At 43.2% G+C, this 21,388-nt stretch overlaps 2 protein-coding genes across 2 annotated transcripts in view; both read left to right on the forward strand.

The window, feature by feature from the left end:
- The first annotated feature begins 1,466 nt into the window (after positions 1-1,466).
- Positions 1,467-3,490, forward strand: Ss18l2 (SS18 like 2). The gene is made up of 3 exons (XM_031345887.1): positions 1,467-1,620; positions 1,789-1,865; positions 3,142-3,490. Exons 1-3 carry the CDS (start codon positions 1,552-1,554, stop codon positions 3,221-3,223), a joined length of 228 nt encoding a protein of 75 aa, XP_031201747.1. The 5' UTR covers positions 1,467-1,551; the 3' UTR covers positions 3,224-3,490.
- Positions 3,491-8,320: 4,830 nt separating this feature from the next.
- Nktr (natural killer cell triggering receptor) overlaps positions 8,321-21,388 on the forward strand; it is a 40,103-nt gene continuing 27,035 nt past the window's right edge. Inside the window, exons 1-5 of the mRNA XM_031345750.1 lie at positions 8,321-8,429; positions 8,609-8,697; positions 19,171-19,245; positions 19,971-20,078; positions 21,031-21,075. Coding sequence (XP_031201610.1) covers positions 8,640-8,697; positions 19,171-19,245; positions 19,971-20,078; positions 21,031-21,075 — 286 coding nt within the window. The 5' untranslated portion in view covers positions 8,321-8,429; positions 8,609-8,639. The remainder of the gene's footprint in view (positions 8,430-8,608; positions 8,698-19,170; positions 19,246-19,970; positions 20,079-21,030; positions 21,076-21,388) is intronic.

Here is a 21,388-nt window from a genome sequence, read left to right on the forward strand (position 1 = left end):
TCAAGTGCACATTTCTCTCACAGTATCCCTCTCTGGGCTGCTCACCCACAGCCACCTCCTAACGGCTCCTCTTCGAATTCAACCTCCTTTCTACCTTCATCTTATTACTGCCAAGAGAGTTTTCAGGCGTTATCGGTCTTCTGCCTGAGGCCATCTGTGGTTCCCACTCTTCCTGGAGAAAGTTCAGGATTGAGTCCTCTCAGCCCCCTGATATCCACACCTTCATGCTGAGACTTCTTCCCCCACCCCACCCCCGAACCTGCTTCTCCTCGACACCACCTCCTGCCAAAATCAGTCCTCCACTTCTAAATAGGAATTGCTAAGGGTAAAGTGGTACTAAGCAAGATATGCACCCAGCTCTTGATGACCCCACTCTTGCCCATCCCGTCTTTTGTAGAGTCTCTGGGAGGGACTGATATGGGAATTTGAGAAGCAAGAATCTCTGAGTCCAACCCCACACAGATAGGTCACCCCAACTTCTCTCACTGGATCCTCATGCCTGGAATGAGGGGGAAGCTGCTGCCTTATATGCCTAAATGAGGGTGGGCAAACCCATTCTAGGGCAGAGAAACAAAGCTCTAGGGAGCTCTCAAGATCTTCCCTCTAAATGAAGTTCTAAAGTCACATTGCCCTGGCTCAGAGTCTGATGGTCATCTTGGCCAATAGGTCTCGGGGAAATGCATCTATTTTCTGTTCTGTAAAATGGAGAAAATACTAGTACTTTTTAGGGTGGCAACAAGCAATACGATTTCATAGCAAACGTTTACTCATGTGCTACATGTGTGTTTGACACATGTATTTGGGTGCCTCTGCAGGGCAGAAGAGGGCATTAGATCTGCTGGAGATGGTTGTGAGCCACTCGAACTGGGGGGCGTTGGGAATTAAACTCTAATCCTCTGGAGGAGCAGGCAAGGAGGCTCTTAACCACTAACCCCTGCCTGATGCGCTGTTTTAAAATTTTTTGGGGGGTGGGGTGGGTTCGAGACAGGATTTTTCTGTGTAGCCCTGGCTGTCCTGGAACTCACTCTGTAGACCAGGAAGGCACTGAACTCAGAAATCCGCCTGCCTCTGCCTACCAAGTGCTGAGATTAAAGGCGTGCGCCACCACTGCCTGGCTGTTTTTTGTTGTTGTTGTTTTAATTACTTTTTATTGCCCAGAAAGAATGTAGGCACATTCATGTATCTTCCAGGATAAGAGGAAAGGTAATATCAGTGCTTTCCGGTTTGATTTGGCCGGAAGGGGCCCCTCAGTTCCCACTGTACTGAACTAAAGGGTTAGGGACAGGAGAGCCAGGGTGAGAAACCAGTCAGCCCTAGACAGTCGATCGATCGTCAGCAAAGTCCTGCCCCCAGAGGAGCTTCATAGACTCTGCTAGAGCAAGCGGGAGCTCGGTCGCGCGTCCAATCACAGGCGACGCCCCGCCCTTCCCCGCGTCGCACCCAATCAGCGTCGAGTCTAACACCCCTGCCTCCACGCGGGGAGGTGCTGGCTTGCGTCAGCAGCGCGCGACTCGGGGGCTCCCAACTCGGGATTCCGAGGTTTTCTGCAGCATGTCCGTCATCTTCGCTCCTGACTGGCTACGCGGCAAGGCCAAGGTCAACCAAGAAACTATCCAGCGGGTGAGCGACCGCGAACCGGAGACCTGGGGGCAGGAGCTTCCTGCAGGGGCCGGACCGTGGTGGGGATAGCCTGTGGGCAGGGGAAGGATTGGGAGCGGGATCAGCTCGGCGCCTGCCCCGGACCTCCACCTGAGAGCCCCCTGCATTTCCTCCTCGCCCATCTTTCAGCTCCTGGAGGAGAATGACCAGCTGATCCGCTGTATCGTGGAGTATCAGAACAAGGGCCGAGCGAATGAATGCATCCAGTAAGTGCCACTGGGGACGTGCGGCAGCCCTGGGTATGAGTCGACGGGAAAAGGGAGGTGCGGAAGATGTTACTTGGCTTGAGTGGTGCTGCACGCCTGTAATCCTTGTGCTGAGCAGGCTGCGGCCGGAGGATGGCCCCCTGAGATTACGTAGCAAGATTGTGCTCCGCCCTTTAAAGGTTATTTACTTACTACTCAAGACCATATTGACAGTTTATGGTAGAGCCTGGAGTTAGTCAGGGTTTCCCAGAAAGCCCTGTCAATTGGTGACCGAGGAAAGCGTCCCAAAGCTAGGCTCCGTAAGAGCCATGGTCTTGCATGGATTTCACTTCTATCCCCCAAAAGTAGTCAGGCCATTTGGTTAACCAGCAGTCAGTCTGTGGGAGATACACACGACCAACAAAGAGATTCTACGTTAAACCAGTTAATGCACTCTCTTATCAGATATCGGAATGGGAAGGAACAGAATCTGAGACCCTTTTCTAAAGTTGGTCCAAGTACTAGGCTTCATTTCTTATAGAAAATGCTTTATCGATACTTAGATATTTTTAAAACCCCGTTCTTTTTTTTGCCTCTTAAAAAGTTACTTACAACCCTCCTCTAAGCATCTTAATGGAGTAGCAGAATTGCCACTTTGTGGTGTTGATGTTTGACTCCAGCATTTGAGGTCTGCTTTTTTACATTTTATAGAAAGCACTTTCTCAAGTTTAGGAAGTGCCTGCAGCACATTCTTTCTGGAATACTGACTCTTGTGCAAAGACATAAAGGTCCTCCAAGTTTATTCTGTCTTCTCACATTGAGAAGGCTGGACTTCTCAAGTCTAATGACTTGAGGATGAGGAGACAGTTACAGCAGGGCTGCAGTGTCCACTGTGGGGATGAGGAGACAGTTACAGCAGGGCTGCAGTGTCCACTGTGAGGATGAGGAGACTGTTACGGCGGGGCTGCAGTGTCCACTGTGGGGATGAGCGGGGCTGTTTTGTAGTCCAGGCCAAAAAGGCATAGTTTGATCTAGAGGGGTAGATATGGGAGTGAAAATGGCCAAGATTCTAAGTTAAACGAGGTTGGTAAAGCCAGGTGTGGTGGTATACTTGGGGAGCCAGAGGCAGATGGATCTCTTGAGCATTTGAAGACAGCCAAGGTTATATAGTAAGACCATTTGGTTGATGACCTGCATCACTGAGTCAGTGGGAAAGCCGTTCCACTTCAGTGGGTAGGTTTATGCTGCCTAGTGAATAAAAAAAAACAAGCGTCTAATTTCTGTTTTTCACCCATAGGTATCAGCATGTGTTACATAGAAATCTCATTTATTTAGCTACCATTGCAGACGCCAACACAGGCAGTCTCACAAAGGAGTAATCTTCCAGGAGGCTGTAATGAGGAGTGACTGAACGGAACCCATCTCCTGGGAAACAGAGCTGCTCAGAACATGGGCAAAAAGTCCCACTCATTTTAGACTGTGAAAAAACTTGCTACCAACTCTACTGTATTTTTACTGTAAATATTTTAGTAATAAAACAGATCCCATGGTAGAACTGTGAGGACCTGAGGTGTATGACAGCAGTTTCATTATCAACAATAGTGTTTAATTATCTGATGTATAATAATAAATGATACATGCCCTGCCTCAGTGTCCCACGTTGACTAATGCCATCTCAACACAGCTCTATTTTCTCCTTTCTCTCACCTCTTTTCTTCTCCTTAAACAGTTGTAAACTGTTCAAGTCTCTTTTCAGGGAGAGAGGTTGAAGCAAGCACCCCTGCTTGAAGCTCAAGCAAAGGGTGCATTCAATGCTGAGAGGCAAAAAGAAGGAAAAAACTAGCAATCAGCCCTCGACACACCTAGGAGGTGTAGGCAGGATCTCAAGGGCAAACTGGTCCACATGAGCCCTCGAAAAAGGGAAAATGTTTGTTAGCATATATATAATAGGTCTAATGGCATTTTCACACATGTATATTATGTGTCAGATCACATTCACCCCCATTACTCTCTCCACTTCTCTTCTTGCTTGAAAGCTTGATATACAACATGGATGCAGTTTAAAGACACTTTGCTTTTATACTGTAAAACCAGCCAGCCATGAAGGAAAGACACCGTAAGTATCTGCTTGCTTTCAGTTGCTGTGACACAACACCATGATGAAAAGCACCATGTAGAGGAAAGAGCTGTTTGGCTTACATGTCCTGATCACAGTCCAGCATGCAGGGAAGTCGGGGTAGGAATCTGGGCTTCAGCTGAAGCCTGGCCCTTGGAAGGGCTTATTTTTCATTGAAAGGATTGAAAAATCTGTTAATTCTTCAGTCCTTGAGGCTGGATATCTCAGCAATCCCAATCTTGCACTGAAGACCTGGGAGATTCCTGGAGAGCTGACGGTCTTCAGTCTCTAGGAATCCCAGATAAGTTGGTTCTAATACCAACCAACACAGTAATGACTTGGTGACAGGATAAATGAGCTTGGTAGTGAGAGAGTACAGCAGGCTAAAATCAAAAGTTTCCTTCCATGTCCTTTTATATGGGTGCCAGCAGAAAGTGTGGCTAGTTTAGGGTTAGTCTTCAGCTTTCAGATAATCCAGGAAAACCCCTTATAAGAGTGCCAGCAGCTCAGACTTTAGTAGGTTTCAGATGTAGTCAGGTTGAAAACCAGAATAGATCAGCACAGTGATTCTCCACACAGGAAGTATTAAGTATGAATGTACAAAGTGGTATAAAGAATGAGGGAGATGTGTTCTTCCAGTTAACAAAATTTCCGAATTGGTTGATGATGGCTACAAGCACAAGGTGAATGTACTTCATACCACTGAGCTGTACTTAAAGATGGTTTTAAAATGGTAAAGATTATATGATGCAAGCTTTACAGTTTTATAAGGGCAGGGTGGCACTAATGATGGTATGTGGTCATAGAACCAAGCAACTCATGGGTTAAAAAGAGTTTTCAACAAAGGGACACTTGTTTTAATCCCCCGCAGGGCTCCAAGATGTGAGCCACCACATGTGAGACATAAAGACTGGATTTAAACTTAAAAGGAGAAACTCAAATTCCCAGATGAAAACAGAAAGTTTTCATGAACTTGAAGTCTACACATCCATTTCTCTCCCCTTCCCTTGTTGGTCCTCTTTAACCTCCCTCCCCTTCTCTTCTCCCTCCATTTTCTGGTGTTGCAGATGGAACCCAGGGCATGTCCTGTACCACTGAGCTATATCCCAGCCTCCAGGGAACTCTGAATGCAGAAGCTCAAACTGAAGGAAACAACCACAAAAAGCAGGATCAACTGACCACCAGAATAAGAAGACACTTTGCCAGGGCTAGCCCTGGTCAGTGTAGTTCTTACCCCTTATCAAGGAAACGTCTCCCTTTGCAACAAACAGACCATTACAGAAAAACACAACTAGTTAAAATGCAGGGTTGTGGAGTCCAGTCCCAACAGATCTACAAAACAACTCCCACATTCAAGCTCAGGAACAAAAAGATTGTAAGAGCCAGAGAATCAGGGAGTTTGCTGTGATATTTTTGTCTCCTAGTAATGTCAGAGGCTACACCCATAAGTCTCACCAACCTGACTGCTTAAACATGAGCTGAACAAGGACAACAGAAATGCCAAACTGGAGTCCTTAACTCTACACAAAGAACTACTGGCAACTAAGGGGTGTTGAGAGTGGGAGAAAGTCTTCCCCAGGAAAGAACACACCAATTGGCCATCCAATACCAAATGGTCAGTCCTAAAAACACACAAGTTAACACACATATTGAGCAGACTGCTTAGGATGTATGGGTATGTATATATACATAGATGCATGTAGGAATGGTGCATTTATCCCCCAGTATTGTAATTCCTACAATTTTCAGCTCTAGGAAGTAACATTTTTCTCATTGATAAAACAATTTTTAAAAATAAAGTAAAAACCTTTGGCAGAAGACAGGCAAAAGCAATCAAAAGCCAGGGCCAAGACCATGAGAAAGTATTTGCTATAGTACGTAACGAGTTATGTTCAGAACATATATTTTCCTAATGAAGCATTTATGTCCTGATCTCTTCACATTTCATAGACCAGGGGCTGTATTTAAAAGGTGAACAAAATCCTGGTTGTGACGGGCAAGGCAGAAACAGTTGTTCCACAGCACTGAATCCAAAGTAGGAACCACACTTCCAAACCTACTAGGTTTGTTTTTTATTTTTGATATTACTATTTGTTTATTTTAAAATTTTGTGTATGTGCTTTCATGAATTTCTATCTGTGCCTGGGAAGACTAGAGAGCAAGCACCACATCAGAATTATAGGTGGTTGTGAGCCACCTGGTGTGGGTGCCAGAAACAAGGTAGGTCCTCTGCAAGAACACAAAGCACTCTTTTAAACAGGTTTGTGTTGGTGCTATTTTTTTTTTTTTTTGAGTTACTTTATTGGGGTCTTATGTCTACCTCTTTTCTAACCCTTATCTCACCCTGATCTCTTCCAACTCCCCAACATTAGGTAGGAAGGAAAGAAAGTTAGAAGGGAAATGAGGAAACTACTTCCTGCTAGATTGGGGATGTTGAGTTACTTGAGGCTAGTCTAATCTTCATGGTCAGGATATCTCCAATTTCTTCTCATCTCTTTGCTCACGAACACTTGGCAAAACTCCAGGAGCAGCAGCATTCCCAGACCACCCCAGCCCCTCTTGGGGCTCTGCTTCATACCCTTGGAAGAGTCTCTAGAATTCTGAATGTAAACTATCTACAGCTGGCAAAAGCATGCCCCTGCCTGTGCACTAGACAAATCATAATCATCTGCTGTGGAGTAACCTCTTATCCCACACCGAGAATTAAATAGATATTCACACAATTTTAACTGGGTTTTTAAAGAAACCAAATTTTTCACTATAGGGTCTCTCTTTGTAGCCTTTCCTGGTACTCTCTATGTAGATCAGGCTGGTCCTTGAATCCCCAAGATCTGTCTTTGCCTACTAAGTGCTGGGTGCTGTGATTAAAGGTGTGTGCCACTATACCCATCTTAAGTGAGCACTCAACAGCTGAAGCACCTCTCCAAACGTAAAGACAACACAGTAGAGCCACTTAAGCTTACTCCCGACTTACATATAAACGAGACTCAGACTATGGTTATTTTATTTGGCTTTGACAATTACTGGAGGGTAACTCCTAATCTACTCTTCTAACTGCTGTCCTGGCTACCTCCCCAGGGGTGTGCCCCACATATATACCGTCTTTCCTGGCTATGTGCTCTTCCTCCATCTCCCCTCATGGGGGCTTCCTCTCTCTTCTTGTTCCTCCTATTCTTGGGTCTCTCTTTTCTCCTTACTCTTCTTCCCACCCCCAACCAGGAAACTCAAAATCCACCTACCTCTAATCCCTCCAGTAATTGCTATAGCCAATTTTACTTAACTAATAGTTTTAAAATAAGGAACAAGATTCAAAAGTTGTAAACCAATACTTTTAAATTAAGGAACAAAGGCCTGTAGAGATGGTAAGTCACTTGTGGGTTTAGTTCTTTGGATACAGAACACAGCATTACAATACATAACAACAGACCCAACCTCGACACTGATTGGAATTAAACATTTCTACAGTAACACATTCTTATTGTGTACTTTTGTTTTGAGACAGGGTCTACCTAGTCCTAACTGGCCAGGAAGGCAATATGGAGAGCAGACTGACCTCGAACTCAGAGATCACCTACCTCTACCTCGAGTGCTCACATTAAAGAGTGTGTATTATCGCTCACAGACTTTAAGATTTTACTGTTTTGCCTGCATGTGTGTCTGCGCACCACGTGCATGCTTGTTGTCCACGGAGGTCAGAGGAACACGGTGGAAACCCTAAAACGAGATGGATGTAAACTACCATGTGGCTTTTGAGTTGGGCTTTGAACCCAGGTCCTCTGCAACAGCAGCCTCTAGACTATCTTAACTGCTAGGCCATCATCGCTCCAGCCAACTGGTGTGGCTTCTTCAGACAGGCCTCAGGTAGCTCGGGCTGACCTTGAACTTCTGAGTCCCCGGCCTTCAACCACCAAGTGCTGGAACGCAGGTGTGAACGCCAAGGTGCTTTGCTTCGGGGTTGTTTGTCACCTTGATTTTTTTGTTTCGTTTCGAGGTATTTCTGAGATAGTGTCAATGATCCAGGCTGGCCTCGAGCTGGCGGCCAGTCTCTCTTCACCATGGCGGGCAAGTGAGGCGCATCTGGTTCCATCTGGTCCTCGATCCTTGTGATCCTCGGATCCACGAGAGGGGCCAGGCCACCGCCACGTCGGCCGGAAACCCCGACTTCCCCCCGCGTCCACCCCACTGGCCACGCAACCTGAAATCTCGCGGTGCTGCGTGAGCGGCGGCGGACGGCTCGCACGCGCCTGCGCACTCGGGATTGGAGGCCGCTTCTGAGGGGCGGGGCGGGGCGGGGCGGGGCGCAGGAGCCGCCGGCTGGGCGAGGTGAACTCTCGCGACGCTCGCGTCCAGTCTCGCGAGCTCTGGCGTGGCGCTCGGCGGCTGGCCCTAACGGGGAGGAGGTGGCGTTCCGTTGGTGACGTTAGGCTCCGGCGGCGCCGGCAGGGCGTTCTCCGGAGCTGTGCGGCCAGGTGAGGACCTGGACGGGAGCGCGGGTGGTGGTGGTGGCGGCGGGGCGGGCGGCGGGGCGGGCGGCGGGGCGGGCGGCGTCCTGTGGGCCGCGCCGCTGTCAGGCAGGCCCCGCCCCGGTCCCTGCCCGGGGCCCCCGACCCCGCCCGGCCGCCCTCAGCGCCCTCCTCCCTGTCCGCAGCTCTCGCCGCCGTCCCGTTGCAGCGCTCGCGATGGGCGCCCAGGACCGGCCGCAGTGCCACTTCGACATCGAGATCAACCGGGAGCCGGGTGAGCGGGGCGGGGTGCGGGGCGGGCCGGGGCGGACGCGGCGGAGCCGGAGCCCGGCAGAGCTGACCTCCGCTCCCTCTCGGGAGCCCCCCTTAGAATGTCGTGGCTCCCGGGGGCGCGGCTGGGGGGGGCCAGGACGGCTTGGGCGGGTTCCGTCGCCCCGGGGTCGCAGCGCTCCTAGGCTGCGGCCGCGGTGTCCGGTGTGAGAGAGTCCGGGGTGCCCCCGTTCATGATTCTCGAGTGGGTTGATTCCTCCGTGCGCCGAGGCGGAGCTGCGCACACGCACTCATGCACGCACGCGGGCTCACACGCGCGTGTGGACGGATGCGGAGTCCCCGCTGGAGGGGTGTGGTGTGCGCGCGCCACGGCTGCGGTGCGTTCGCGGGAGGGCTCGCCCTGGGCTCTTGGGGTGCGGCGGAGACTACAGCGGGTCTGCCCGTTTAAGTCGACGTCCCGCGGGAAGGAGACGGAAAGTAGAGGGGTGAGAGAGAAAGAGGGAGGGAGGGAGGCAGGCAGACAGAGACAGAGACAGGCGAAGACAGAGACAGACAGACAGAGGGAGACAGAGACAGAGAGAGGGAGACAGACAGGGAGAGGGAGACCGGCAGACAGAAGGTGACAGAGGGAGGGAGACAGAAACAGACAGAAACGGACAGAGGGAGAAAGACAGACAGACAGGGAGAGGGAGACAGGCAGACAGAAGGAGACAGAGACAGAGAGGGAGACAGACAGAGAGACAGACAGACAGGGAGAGAGAGACAGGCAGAGAGAGGGAGACAGACAGACGGAGGGGGGGAGAAAGGGAGAGCAAGAAAGAGAGGGAGAAACAGACAGAGAGACAGACCATCGTGAAAGGATGATGACGCTTGAGTAGGGGCGAGGCCGAACCCTGTGGATGGGCCTGTTTGAGAGCCATGCCTGGCGGAGGCAGCCGGGTCTCAGCTGGGCTGTGACAAGGTACTCGGGTGAGCGAGGGCGAGCGGAGGTCCAGGTCTGGCTGTGGTAGAGAGAAGAGCATAAGGTAACCACTGGCTCCAAGCTAAAGGAGGACGGTGACAGCGCCGAACAAAGGATTGGAGCGACCTTAAACGTATAGTTTTTCGACCCTGACTGTAGCTGCAGTTTGTTCAGCATTTACCAAACTTACTCTGGAGATCTCTTCACGGATTTCTGCAAAGCGAATGTATGAGCACACTCAGAAAGTAATAGGAATTTAACTGGGAAATATTTACCTCGAATGACCAAGGAACCGACTTTGATCCCTAACACCACAGACAGATGTCAGTCTTGAAAAGAATGTACTTAACATGGCTATACATCTTTGTTTAATGTCTATTCTTTTTTCAAGCATCTTCTATTTTTCACGTTGTTTTGTTTTGTTTTTGTATTTCAAGACAGGGTTTTTCAGTGTAGACCAGGCTGGCCTTGAACTCAAAGAGAACCGAGTGCTGGAATTAAAGGTGTGCACCGCTTGTCCCATCTTATTTTTAAGAATCAGCCAGAAATACAGTTCAGTGAGAGAGTGCTTGTTGTATTGTTGGCCCCAAGTTCAATTCCCGGCGTCACAGATAAAAGTATCTGATTTAGATTTACTTTGATAAGCAGAGGTGATACAGAAATCAAAATGTACTGATAAGGATTAAGTGTGCCATAGTATGTATTTTCAGTTACCATCAGTACAAATATAAAACAGATTTTCTTTTGAATTATAAAACTGTTGAATGACTGCAAATGGAGATTTAAAAGGGGGAAATCCTTTACAATGTATAGCAGGTTTCCTGTATGAATCCAGAAAATTGTTCCTATTGGAAATAATTCTATTGTTATTCTGTAATATTTTGTTGTTATTACAGTTCTTAACAGAGGTTCTAATTTCTTTGACTAATACAGGATTATTCATTCACACGTCTGTTACTTAATTAGTTTACTTTTGGTGGTTTGTGGCTATTAAGAAATGATGTATTTATCTAATTATCAGATTTATGTACTAGGAGTTTTTTTTGTAGCGTGTAGTGATAGCTGATCTTTCACTCCTGATTGAAAATATGTTGTTTACCACTCTAATTGTGGCATGAACCTGGGAGCACAGGGCCTAAAAATAAATTGGGCAAAAGACTCCTGCATTTATTCAGCACATCAGACAATTTAAACTCCAAGGATTAAGAAGAGTCCCCTGCTTAAAGTCACATTGATAAGCAGAACATGGCAAAAACACTTTTTTCAGAGAGGCACATAGACAATAGCCAGTTGTAATGAATAAGCTAAAGCAAATTCCAGTCCCACACCTCACCTGGGAGAGTCAGGAAAGCACGTTCCAAGAACAAGTCCATGTTTTTGAAGAAACTGATGTCACAAGACTCTTGTTTTCTTGGAGTTTTCTCACAAGCACTCATAATTCCCTCTGTTCTTTCACTATTTGGACAATGTGTGCCTGTTGTCTTTCTTTGATCTATCATATTTTTAAGAACCAGATTTTAGTGTGTTAGACTGTTATTGTCCTTTTTTCAGCTTTATCAATTTCAGGGTTTTTTTTTTCTTTATCATTTTCTTCTAATGCTTGCTTTGGTTTTATTTTTTTCTATTCTATTTTCTTTTTAATTTTTTTTTTTAAATTTTATGTGCATTAGTGTTTTGCCTGAAAGTATGTGTGACTGAATTTACTGTATTTGGACTGAAGTTACAGACAGTTAAGAGCCACCATGTGAATGCTGGGAATTGACCTCAGGTCCTCTGGAAGAGTAGTCAGTGCTCTTAACCACTGAGCCATCTCTTCAGCCCCTCTTTTCTAATTTCTTAAAGTAGACACTTTGATTGTTGCTGACTTGATTCCTTTTCTTTTTTTTTAAAAAATTTTTAAAATTTATTTCATGTATATGAGTACACTGTTGCTCTCTTCATGCACACCAGAGCATCGGATCCCATTACAGATGGTTGTGAGCCACCAAGTGGTTGCTGGGAATTTAACTCAGGACCTCTGGAAGATCAGCAAGTGCTCTTAACCCTTGAGCCATATCTCCAGCCCTTAGATAACTTTTCTAATATAAAGGATTAATTATATGTTTACATGGGAAGTTTAAATGTATCCTATAAATTTTGATACTCATTTTCTATCTTTTTTTTTTTTTTTTTTTGGTGTTTTGAGACAGGGTTTCTCTGTGTAGCCCTGGCTGTCCTGGAACTCACTCTATACACCAGGCTGGCCTCGATCTCAGAAATCCACCTGCCTCTGCCTCCCAAGTGCTGGGATTAAAGGCGTGCGCCACCACCGCCCAGCAAGCAAAACTTTTTTTAAAGATTTATTTTATTTTATGTGTATGAGTACACTGTAGCTGTACAGATGGCTGTGAGCCATCATGTATATGGCTGCTGGGAATTGAACTCAGGACCTCTGCCGGCCCCGCTTGCTCCTGCATAATTTGCTGCAGCTGTCTTCAGATGCACCAGAAGAGGGCATCCGATCTCATTACAGGTGGTTGTGAGCCACCATGTGGTTGCTGGGACCCGAACTCAGGACCTTCGGAAGAGCAGTCAGCGCTCTTACCTACTGAGCCATCTCGCCAGCCCCTCTCATTTTCTTCACTTTCAAAATATTTAATTTTTCTCTTAAGATTGTCTTTAACTCATAAATTTACAAAAAGAATTCAGAGTTCGTATTTTACTTTAAATTTTGGAAACCTGTGCATATATAAAACAAGATGTTTTGGGAGATGCACATGTGACATGAGGATAATTTTCATATTGATGGTTTTCTGTGTGTGGGGGGAAGGTGTGACTGCTACTGTATCAGGTAGAATTTTTTCACTTGTGGCATCATGTGATCCTCAAAAGTGAAAGATCTGGACTCTTATTGGTAGGGATACTTAACTTTTTATTCCACTCCTATCCTTTTTTTTTCCTTTTTTTGAGATAGGATCTTTCTATGTAGTTCTGGCTGTCCAACAACTCAATGTGTAGACTAGGCTGGCCTTGAATTCACAGAGATCCTCTGCCTTTTGAGTGCCAAGATTAAAGATGTGCGACACCAGGCCTACCTTAAATCAAATTTTAAAATAATTTACTTTTAGATAACAAATGATGTTTTTTTTCTTTTGACCACCTCTGCCCTTTATGTTTAACTACATTAAACATGATTATTTCTGTGTTTGGAATTGCCTTTTCATTTTGTTGTGAGATCAGGTCTCACTGTTTCCCAGGCTAGCCTTAAATTTCTTAAGGCCAATGTGTTATTCTCTTAATTTACATCATTTTTTTTTCTGACTATGTCCAAGGGCATTTACATGACTCTTTACTTTGAAGTACTTTAGTGTGCATGTCTAATCGAAGTCTGGGAATATTCTACCAGGTGTGGTGACATAGTCCTACAACCGAAGCACTTATATAGCTGAAAGGATGAGGATCAGAGCTCAGAGCAGTTGCTCCTACTCTGGCCCTCTGGCCCTGGTCTAGCTCTCTACCAGCTGAGCTACAATCCTAGCCCCAGGATGATTTGTTTAACGGGTTTTTTGAACTTTTTTTTTTTTTTTTTTTTTTTTTTTTTTTTTTTTTTTTTTTTTTTTTTTTTTTTGCTTTAGTTTTGTTGTTGTTGGTTTTGGTTTGGTTTTTGTGGACCCAAGAGAAATATCATAAATTCTTGGCAGTTTATCAAGATGGATAAAAATGGGGATATGATTAAAAGGGGTGTTCTACTTTTCTATTTAAGATTCACAAAATACTAATTAAAATATGTCTGTAGAAAACAGTGGAAGCATTTTAAATTTTTATCAAGAAATTAAGAGGTAATGTCAGGCAAATGTGTGTGCTGTCTGTGACCTTCGTCAAGACATTGCTCTTTCTGTGGTCTCCCCCCCCCCCCCCCCCCCCCGAGACAGGGTTTCTCTGTGTAGCCCTGGCTGTCTTGGAACTCACTCTGTAGACCAGGCTGGCCTCGAACTCAGAAATCCACCTACCTCTGCCTCCCAAGTGCTGGCATTAAAAGTGTGCACCACCACCGCCCGGCCTGTGGTTCAAGACAATAGTGTGGTAATTTGTTCACCTTTGTATGTACTCTTTAAACTTTAGAACTCAGGATAGGTGTGTTGGATCAGATTTGTACTAGGAGAACAGAAATGTCCCTTGCATCTCAGCCTTATTTCTAAACTTATATGATCTCCACTCTTTTATTGCTCATGAATTAAATATGAAGTAGAAACTATGTTGAAGAGAGTTACTAAATAATATAACTTTGAGAATCGAGTATGGCTTTGTATCACGGATTTAGTGGGATGTATTCATAACTGAGCACAATTTTAATTAGGCAGACTACTGTCAGCTAGGGAAGCCAGTGAGGGAGTAAACACCCACCGGGTGTTTACTGTCCTAGCAGTTATTTGAAAAAGAATTTTTTATTAACTTATTTAATGTGTCTGAGTACATACATGTGGAGATCAGAAGATTAAAAATAAGTCAGAGTGAGTTCTCCTTTGACCATGTGGGACCTGGAGATCAAGCTCAAGACTCGGGTTTGCAGCAAGCACCTTGACTTGCTGAGACATCTCAACAGCCCCTCTTAGTGGGTTAGCCTGGACTAGGAGATTGTAGGTTTAAGGTTCTCCTGAGCTACAAATTGAGTTCATGGCCTGTCTGAGCAACTTAATGGGACCACATCTCAAAAAGTATAGAGGGCAGGAGCTGATTGGCCAGTCTTAAAGACTAGTTGTTAAATGAGGAACTTTTTATTGTTTTTGGGTTTTTTGTGTGTGTTTATAGAAGCTTTGAGAGGATAAAGTTTAGTTCTTAGTTCTTTTTTTATCTTTTACTTTTGATACTAATAATCAGGCCATGCTAACAAGCACTCTACCACTGGTGCTGCATGCCCAACCCCTCCCTCTTTAGCTGCCCTGAGCCCTGGTTTTTTGCTTTTGCTTTCCTCTTGGTATGTTTCATGAGCAGAGCTTGTGCCTTGTCCCCCGAAAACAACCTACTGAACCACATTGACTTGCTTTTCTTCAGATGCCTTCTTCTGTTGATGTTCAAAACTAAGAGTATCAAATCTTAGCTGTTCTCTATAAAATAATACAGTTTTAATTGTTGAAAGTCTACAGTTTATCTCATTAATGAGGTTAATTTAGATTAACATTTTCACTTTTTTTCTTTTTCTTTTTTTTTTTTTTTTTTTTTTTTTTTTAACAGAGATCAATTTCCATGTGGGATTTGCCGGGTAGTGAACGAATTTTTAAGTTTATAGGCAGAAATTATGATAGTTCTTTTTTGATAAAGTTTGTTCATATTTCATTCAAAATGGAAGACTAAACATATTTCAGTGGTAGAACATGGCTTAATATGGTCTGTAGTGCATTAGGAATCTGATTTTCTTAATCTGTTTATCCTAGGTTATATGTGCCTGTGTGTGCTCACTTACTCCAACTCATGTGTAGGTCTACACATACACAGTGTGTGGAGGTCAGAACAATCCTGGATGTCAGTTCTAAGGCACCATCTTGTCTGAGACAGGGTCCTCCATTGGTTTGGAATTTCATCACAAAAGTCAGACTAGTTACCTTGTGTTCTCTCCCCAGTTTGCATCTGGCATTTTACATGGATTTGGGAGATTCAAACTTAGATCTTTACATTTGTGGTCTTGCCCATTGAGCCCTCTCCCTTGCCCTAGTGATTCTCACCCTTCCTAACGCTGAGACCCTTTAATACAGGGCCTTATGTTGTGGTGACCCCGACCATAATATTTTTTCCATTACTACTTTATATTGCAGGATATCTAATATTCCACCCCCCAAAGGGATCATAAACCACAACCCACCACTGCTCTAGGATATTTTAAGAAAAATTTTCTGGAGATGGCAATTTGCCCTGTCTTTTATTTGTAATTTATGTGTATGGGTGTTTTGCTTGTGTGTATGTCTGTATACCACATGTGTACATCACACCTGTGGAGGCCAGAAGTGGGTGTAAAAGATCCCTTGGGACTGGAGATACTGTGAGCCTTCGTGTGAGTGCTGTAAATCGAATCTGAGTACTCTCAACTGCCAAGTCATCTCTAGCTGTATATGGCTGTGTTTTGCCTTTGCACCAAACTAAAGTCATACCAGTTTTAATTTTTGTCTATCCCTCAATCTTAATGTTATGTAGAGGGAAAAAAAGCTCTTGCACTAAATCTTCCTTCATGAGATTAAGAAACAATGGAAACTTTTCTGCAACAAGTTAGAAGATGGGGATAAGATTTGAAGATTTGAAGGTGTGGGATAAGAAGGTGGGATTTGAGATAAGATTTTTTTATTTTTTATTTTTTTCCAGTTTTTTGAGACAGGGTTTCTCTGTGTAGCTGTCCTGGAACTCACTCTGTAGACCGGGCTGGCCTCGAACTCACAAATCCACTTGCCTCTGCCTCCCAAGTGCTGGGATTAAAGGTGTGTGCCACCACTGCTGGGCAAGATTTTTTTTTTAAAGATTGATTTATTTCATTTATATGAGTATACAGTAGCTGTCCTCAGACACACCAGAAGAGTGCATCGGATCCCTTTACAGATGGTTGTGAGCCACCATGTGGTTGCTGGGAATTGAACTCTGGACCTCTAGAAGAGCAAGTAGCCAGTGCTCTTAACCACTGAGCCGTCTCTCCAGCTGAGATAAGATTTTTAAAAAAATTATTTTTTTATTAATGAAGTTAGTTCTACATCTCTTAACATTTAACCTCATATTTTCAAATTTATTGTGCTAGTAGGAGGTAAATAACTTAAAGTCAATCATCTGTTAGGTAGAAACATTCACTAGCTTTCATTTTAAAGCAAAGGTTCTCAACTTGTGGGTCTCAACCCCTGTTGGGGTCAGACTTGACCCTTTCACTGAGTCACCTAAGACCATTGGAGAATATATTATATTACATGATAGATATTTATGTTACAAGTCATGATAGTAGCAAAATAACAGTTATGAAGTAGCAGTGAAAGTAATTTTATGGTGGGGGTCACAACAACATAGGGAGCTGTATTAAAGAGTCATAGCATTGGGAAGGTTGAGAACAATTGTTTAAAAGCACTGTGAGTTTTGGGTAGGTGGGTTGGGGAACCACTGGCTTTAGATGTTACAGTAGTTTTGTGTTGTTTTTGTTTTTGTTTTTTTGAGACAGGGTTTCTCTGTGTAACCTCTGCTGTCCTGGAAATCACTCTGTAGACCAGGCTAGCCTCAAACTCAGATCCGCCTGCCTCTGCCTCCCAAGTGCTGGGACTAAAAGCATGCGCCACCACTGCCCGGCTAGTTTTCTGGTTTTATGCCTAGGTTAAACCTGCCAAACCCCAGCACTCAGGAGGCAGAGGCTGGTGGGTCTCTGTAGCTTCAAGGCTAGCCTTGTTTACAGAGTGAGTTCTAGGATAGCAGGGCTGCACAGAGAAACCCTGTCTTGTAAAAACCAAAAAAGCAAGCAAGCAAGCCTAGGTTACTATTGTTCTAAGAAAGCCCTAGGTTTTTATTCTTCTTTTTTTTCCCCTTTTGAGACAGGGTCTCTACATATCCCTGGTTGTCCTGGAACTCTGTAGACCAGGCTGGCCTTTAATTCACCAAAATCTACCTGTCTTTGCCTTTTAGAGTGCTTGGTGCTGGAATTAAAAGAAGAGGGGACTACTCCTGGCCTTGTTTTTACTTTTTCTTTTTTTGGTTTTCAAGACAGGGTTTCTCTCTGTAGCCCTGACTCTCCTGGAACTCACTATGTAGACCAGGCTGGCCTCAAAACTACAGAGATCCATCTACCTATACCTCCTGAGTGCTGGGATTAAAGGCCACCACACCCAGCTGTTTTATGTCTTTTTATCTTGCAGGCAAATATTGTACAATTATTCCAAAGATCTAAGTATGTTCTGATTTGCAAAACATATGATTGTGACCTTGAAGCCCACCTCAGCCATTTCAGGGGTTTATAAAGATTGATGCCAATATTTTTATTGCACTAGTATTTCCACGTTTCTGATGTTATAGGTATTCTTGAAATATTCTGACATGTATTTATGCACATTGGTCATTTATTACCTAAAAGTCTTTCTTTTTGTTTTCTTTCCCCCTCCTTTTCTTCAAAAAACAGCTACAGCTTTGAAATTGTTTTTAAAATTAATTTGGTTAGAGACTAGTTTTAGAGTGTTGACGTATGATGTTTCCTTCCATGATGGGCAGTAATGATCCCACTCTTATTCATGACAGGTATCTGTAGTGAAGCTAAGGAGACACTAGGATAGACAGAAATATATTAAAACTTTTAGTGATAACAGTAGAACTTGGTTTGTGTCTGTTCTAAACATGGTTCATACTTGGTCTACAATTAATTTTGATTTATCCCTCCAAACTCTTATCTTTTGGTTTTGGTTTTTCGAGACAGGGTTTCTCTGTGTAACAGCCTTGGCTGTCCTGGTCTTACTGTGTAACCAGGCTGGAGTTGAACACACCAAGATCAGTCTGCCTCCTGAGTACTGGAATTAAAGATCAAAGGCATGAGCCTCCACAACAGGCCCTTATCCTGTCTCTTTAAGTAAAATGTCTATAAGGGAAAGGATTTTGTAGAGTGAGGGAGGAAATTGAGTTAGAAGAGAATTGGAAACTGAAACTTCGTTCCTTTTTTTTTTAAGATGTATTTACTTATTTTATGTACACTGTAGCTGTACAAATATGGTTGTGAGCCTTCATGTGTTTTTTGGGAATTGAATTTAGGACTTCTGCTTGCTCTGGTCAACCCCGCTCACTCCTTTCAGTCCCTGCCCACTTCAGCCCAAAGATTTATTTATTTTTATAAATAAGTACACTGTAGCTGTCTTCAGACACACCAGAAGAGGGCGTCAGATCTTATTACAAATGGTTGTGAGCCACCATGTGGTTGGTGGGATTTTGAACTTAGGACCTTTGGAAGAGCAGCCCGTGCTCTTATCCACTGAGCTATCTCACCAGCCCGAAACTTCATTTCTTGGGGGCCAATGAGATGGCTCAGTGGGAGAAGGTACTTGCTGCTGAGCCAATTTGATCCCTGGCACCCACACAGTGGAAGGACAAAACTCATTCTGTAACAGGTCACACAACTATTAATTAAGAATACTTGGGGGCTGGAGAGGTGGTTCAGTTGTTAAGAGCATTGACTGCTCTTCCAAAGGTCCTGAGTTCAATTTCCAGCAACCACATGGTGGCTCACAACTATCTGTAATGGGATCCGATGCCCTCTTCTGGTGCGTCTGAAGACAGTGACAGTGAGTTCATATACATAAAAATAAAATTTAAAAAACAAAACAAAACAAAAAACAACAAAAAAACACTTCAGATTCTACAATTTTTGTTCTAGAGCCATGAGTTTAAACACTTCTATTGTTTGGGGTTTATCTCCAGTACTGTTTTAAAAAAAAGAAAGAGAAAAAAGATTACTGTTATTAGGTTCCTCCTAGGTTCTGCTATATGAAATATTGTTATAGCATCAACTTGCTCACTGTTTTTTTCCCTCATATTTTGTTTCAGTTGGTCGAATTATGTTTCAGCTCTTCTCAGACATATGTCCAAAAACATGCAAAAATTTTCTATGCCTGTGCTCAGGTGAGTGAGTTTTTAACCTGTTTCCAATAAGAATGACTGGCTACTTACAGATGTATCTGCTTTAAGACAGGAGAACGAGAACCTTCATAAGTAGATAATGATCTGTTGAGTGAGTTATATAGCTAAAACTTGAATATGATAAGAAATGGAGGAAACATTTCTTAAGAGGAGAGGAGGAAAAAGAAATAATCTTTAAAATGATAAGGATCTACTTCATATAATACTATCTATGTATCAGTTTGTCAAATAAAACATTTTCTAAAAAATTAATTTGTCCTAGGAAATGCTATTATCCAAATTTCAATTCTTTAGATGAATTTAGCACTTTTAAAAATTGCTTTTCATTAAGTATCATTGCTTACACCCTAGCCAAGAAGAATAAAACAGGGTTAACATAAAAAATTAAAAATAGCAAACTTAATTTTTAAAACCTATGTTTGAACCAATTTTCTTGATTTCATTCTTTAGTGAAATAATCGTCTTTATTCTTAGCTCCTGTAGCACATAGAATTGTTTCTGGATCAATTTAAAACATAACACTGCTTTGCATTATTTATTTTGGTGTGTGCATTATGTATATATGCTACATACATTGTGTCATCTGTCTATGTCTTACATCTCTCATAGTATCAGCACATGGGAGGGATTTGACCACAAATTAATTGGTTGGTTATTCCCGTGGAATAATGGGTTTGTAGCTAAACTTCTTTTTTTTTTTCCCCCAGGGGAGAAAGGCCTTGGGAAAACAACTGGGAAGAAGTTATGTTATAAAGGTTCTACATTCCACCGTGTGGTTAAAAACTTTATGATTCAGGGTGGGGACTTCAGTGAAGGTAGAGATAAAAGTTATATTCCTAATAAATCCATCCATCAGTTTTTAAAGAATCTTACTATTGCTTTAATTGTAAATATCATGTCACAGAATGATGAGAACATGTATGTGTCCTCAGTGGTCCTTGTTGGATGAACAGATGTTATACATCTAGAATTTGTGAAAAAGTAAAGACTGTGATACTTTATTTTGTTTATGTAATTTATTTTAGTAACATAATTATCGGAGAGATTACCTTCCAGTGAACACCATAGTACTGTCATTACATCTATTCTAGAAATTTCTTGGTGTGACTATCTATTACTTAAAACAAATGGGTCATGGGGTAATTTTTCTGACAGTATTTATCATGATATCTTAAAGATTAACTGAATGTTCCTAGAATCATGGAGTTTTTTGGGTTTTTATTTTGCTTGTAGCAGTTAAAAAGTTTTAAGAGTTTTTGCAGCATATTGAAGCCATCAAAAATAATATATTGGGCTGAAAATGTAGCTGAATGGTGGAACATTTGCTTGATTTGTCCTAGGCCTTGGTTTCACTCTCAAGTACTGCAATAACAGTAATAATAGTAATAGAGGTGGATGTGATGGCACACACCTGTAATCCCAACACTTGGGAGGCAGAGGCCAGGGATTTTGAGTTTAAGGATTTTGAGGTCACCCTGACCTACAATGTTGAGACTGTGTCTTAAATCCAAAGCAGATGGAGCCAGCAAGGTACTCGGTAGGTAAGGCACTTGTGACCAAGTCTCATAACCTGAGTTCAATCCCTGGGACTCACATGGTAGAAGGAGAGAACCAACTCCTGCAAACTGTCCTCTGACCTCCACATTCACACTGTTGCATACATGCACATATGCCTGTGTGTACACATATACACAAAAAATAAATGTTAAAAATATTATTACCATGTATTGAATATTTAAAATTTTTATTATAACTTATTGTTTACAGGTAATGGAAAAGGTGGAGAATCAATTTATGGTGGATACTTTAAAGGTAAGGCCTGGTATTTTGTGGTTTTTTGTTTTTGTTTTTGTTTCAGTTCTGATAATAAAGCAAGTTTGATCGCATACTTTAATGAGAAGAGGTTTACTTGTAGTTCACGTTTGCATGAAACTAATGCTGCATGAAAATACTTTATTTGCATGAGTTTGGGGATAAATTATATTGTAATATATAACTTTTAATTGACAAGCTTAATTAAGGCTAACTTTAAGGTTAAACATGACTTTCAGCATGGAGGTTAGGCAACTATATACATGAAAACTCCTATCTTCCTGCCTAAAACTGTCAACATATTCTTTTGTTT

The sequence above is a fragment of the Mastomys coucha genome, unplaced genomic scaffold, assembly GCF_008632895.1.
Source record: "Mastomys coucha isolate ucsf_1 unplaced genomic scaffold, UCSF_Mcou_1 pScaffold23, whole genome shotgun sequence".
Classification (NCBI taxonomy): Eukaryota; Metazoa; Chordata; class Mammalia; order Rodentia; family Muridae; genus Mastomys; species Mastomys coucha.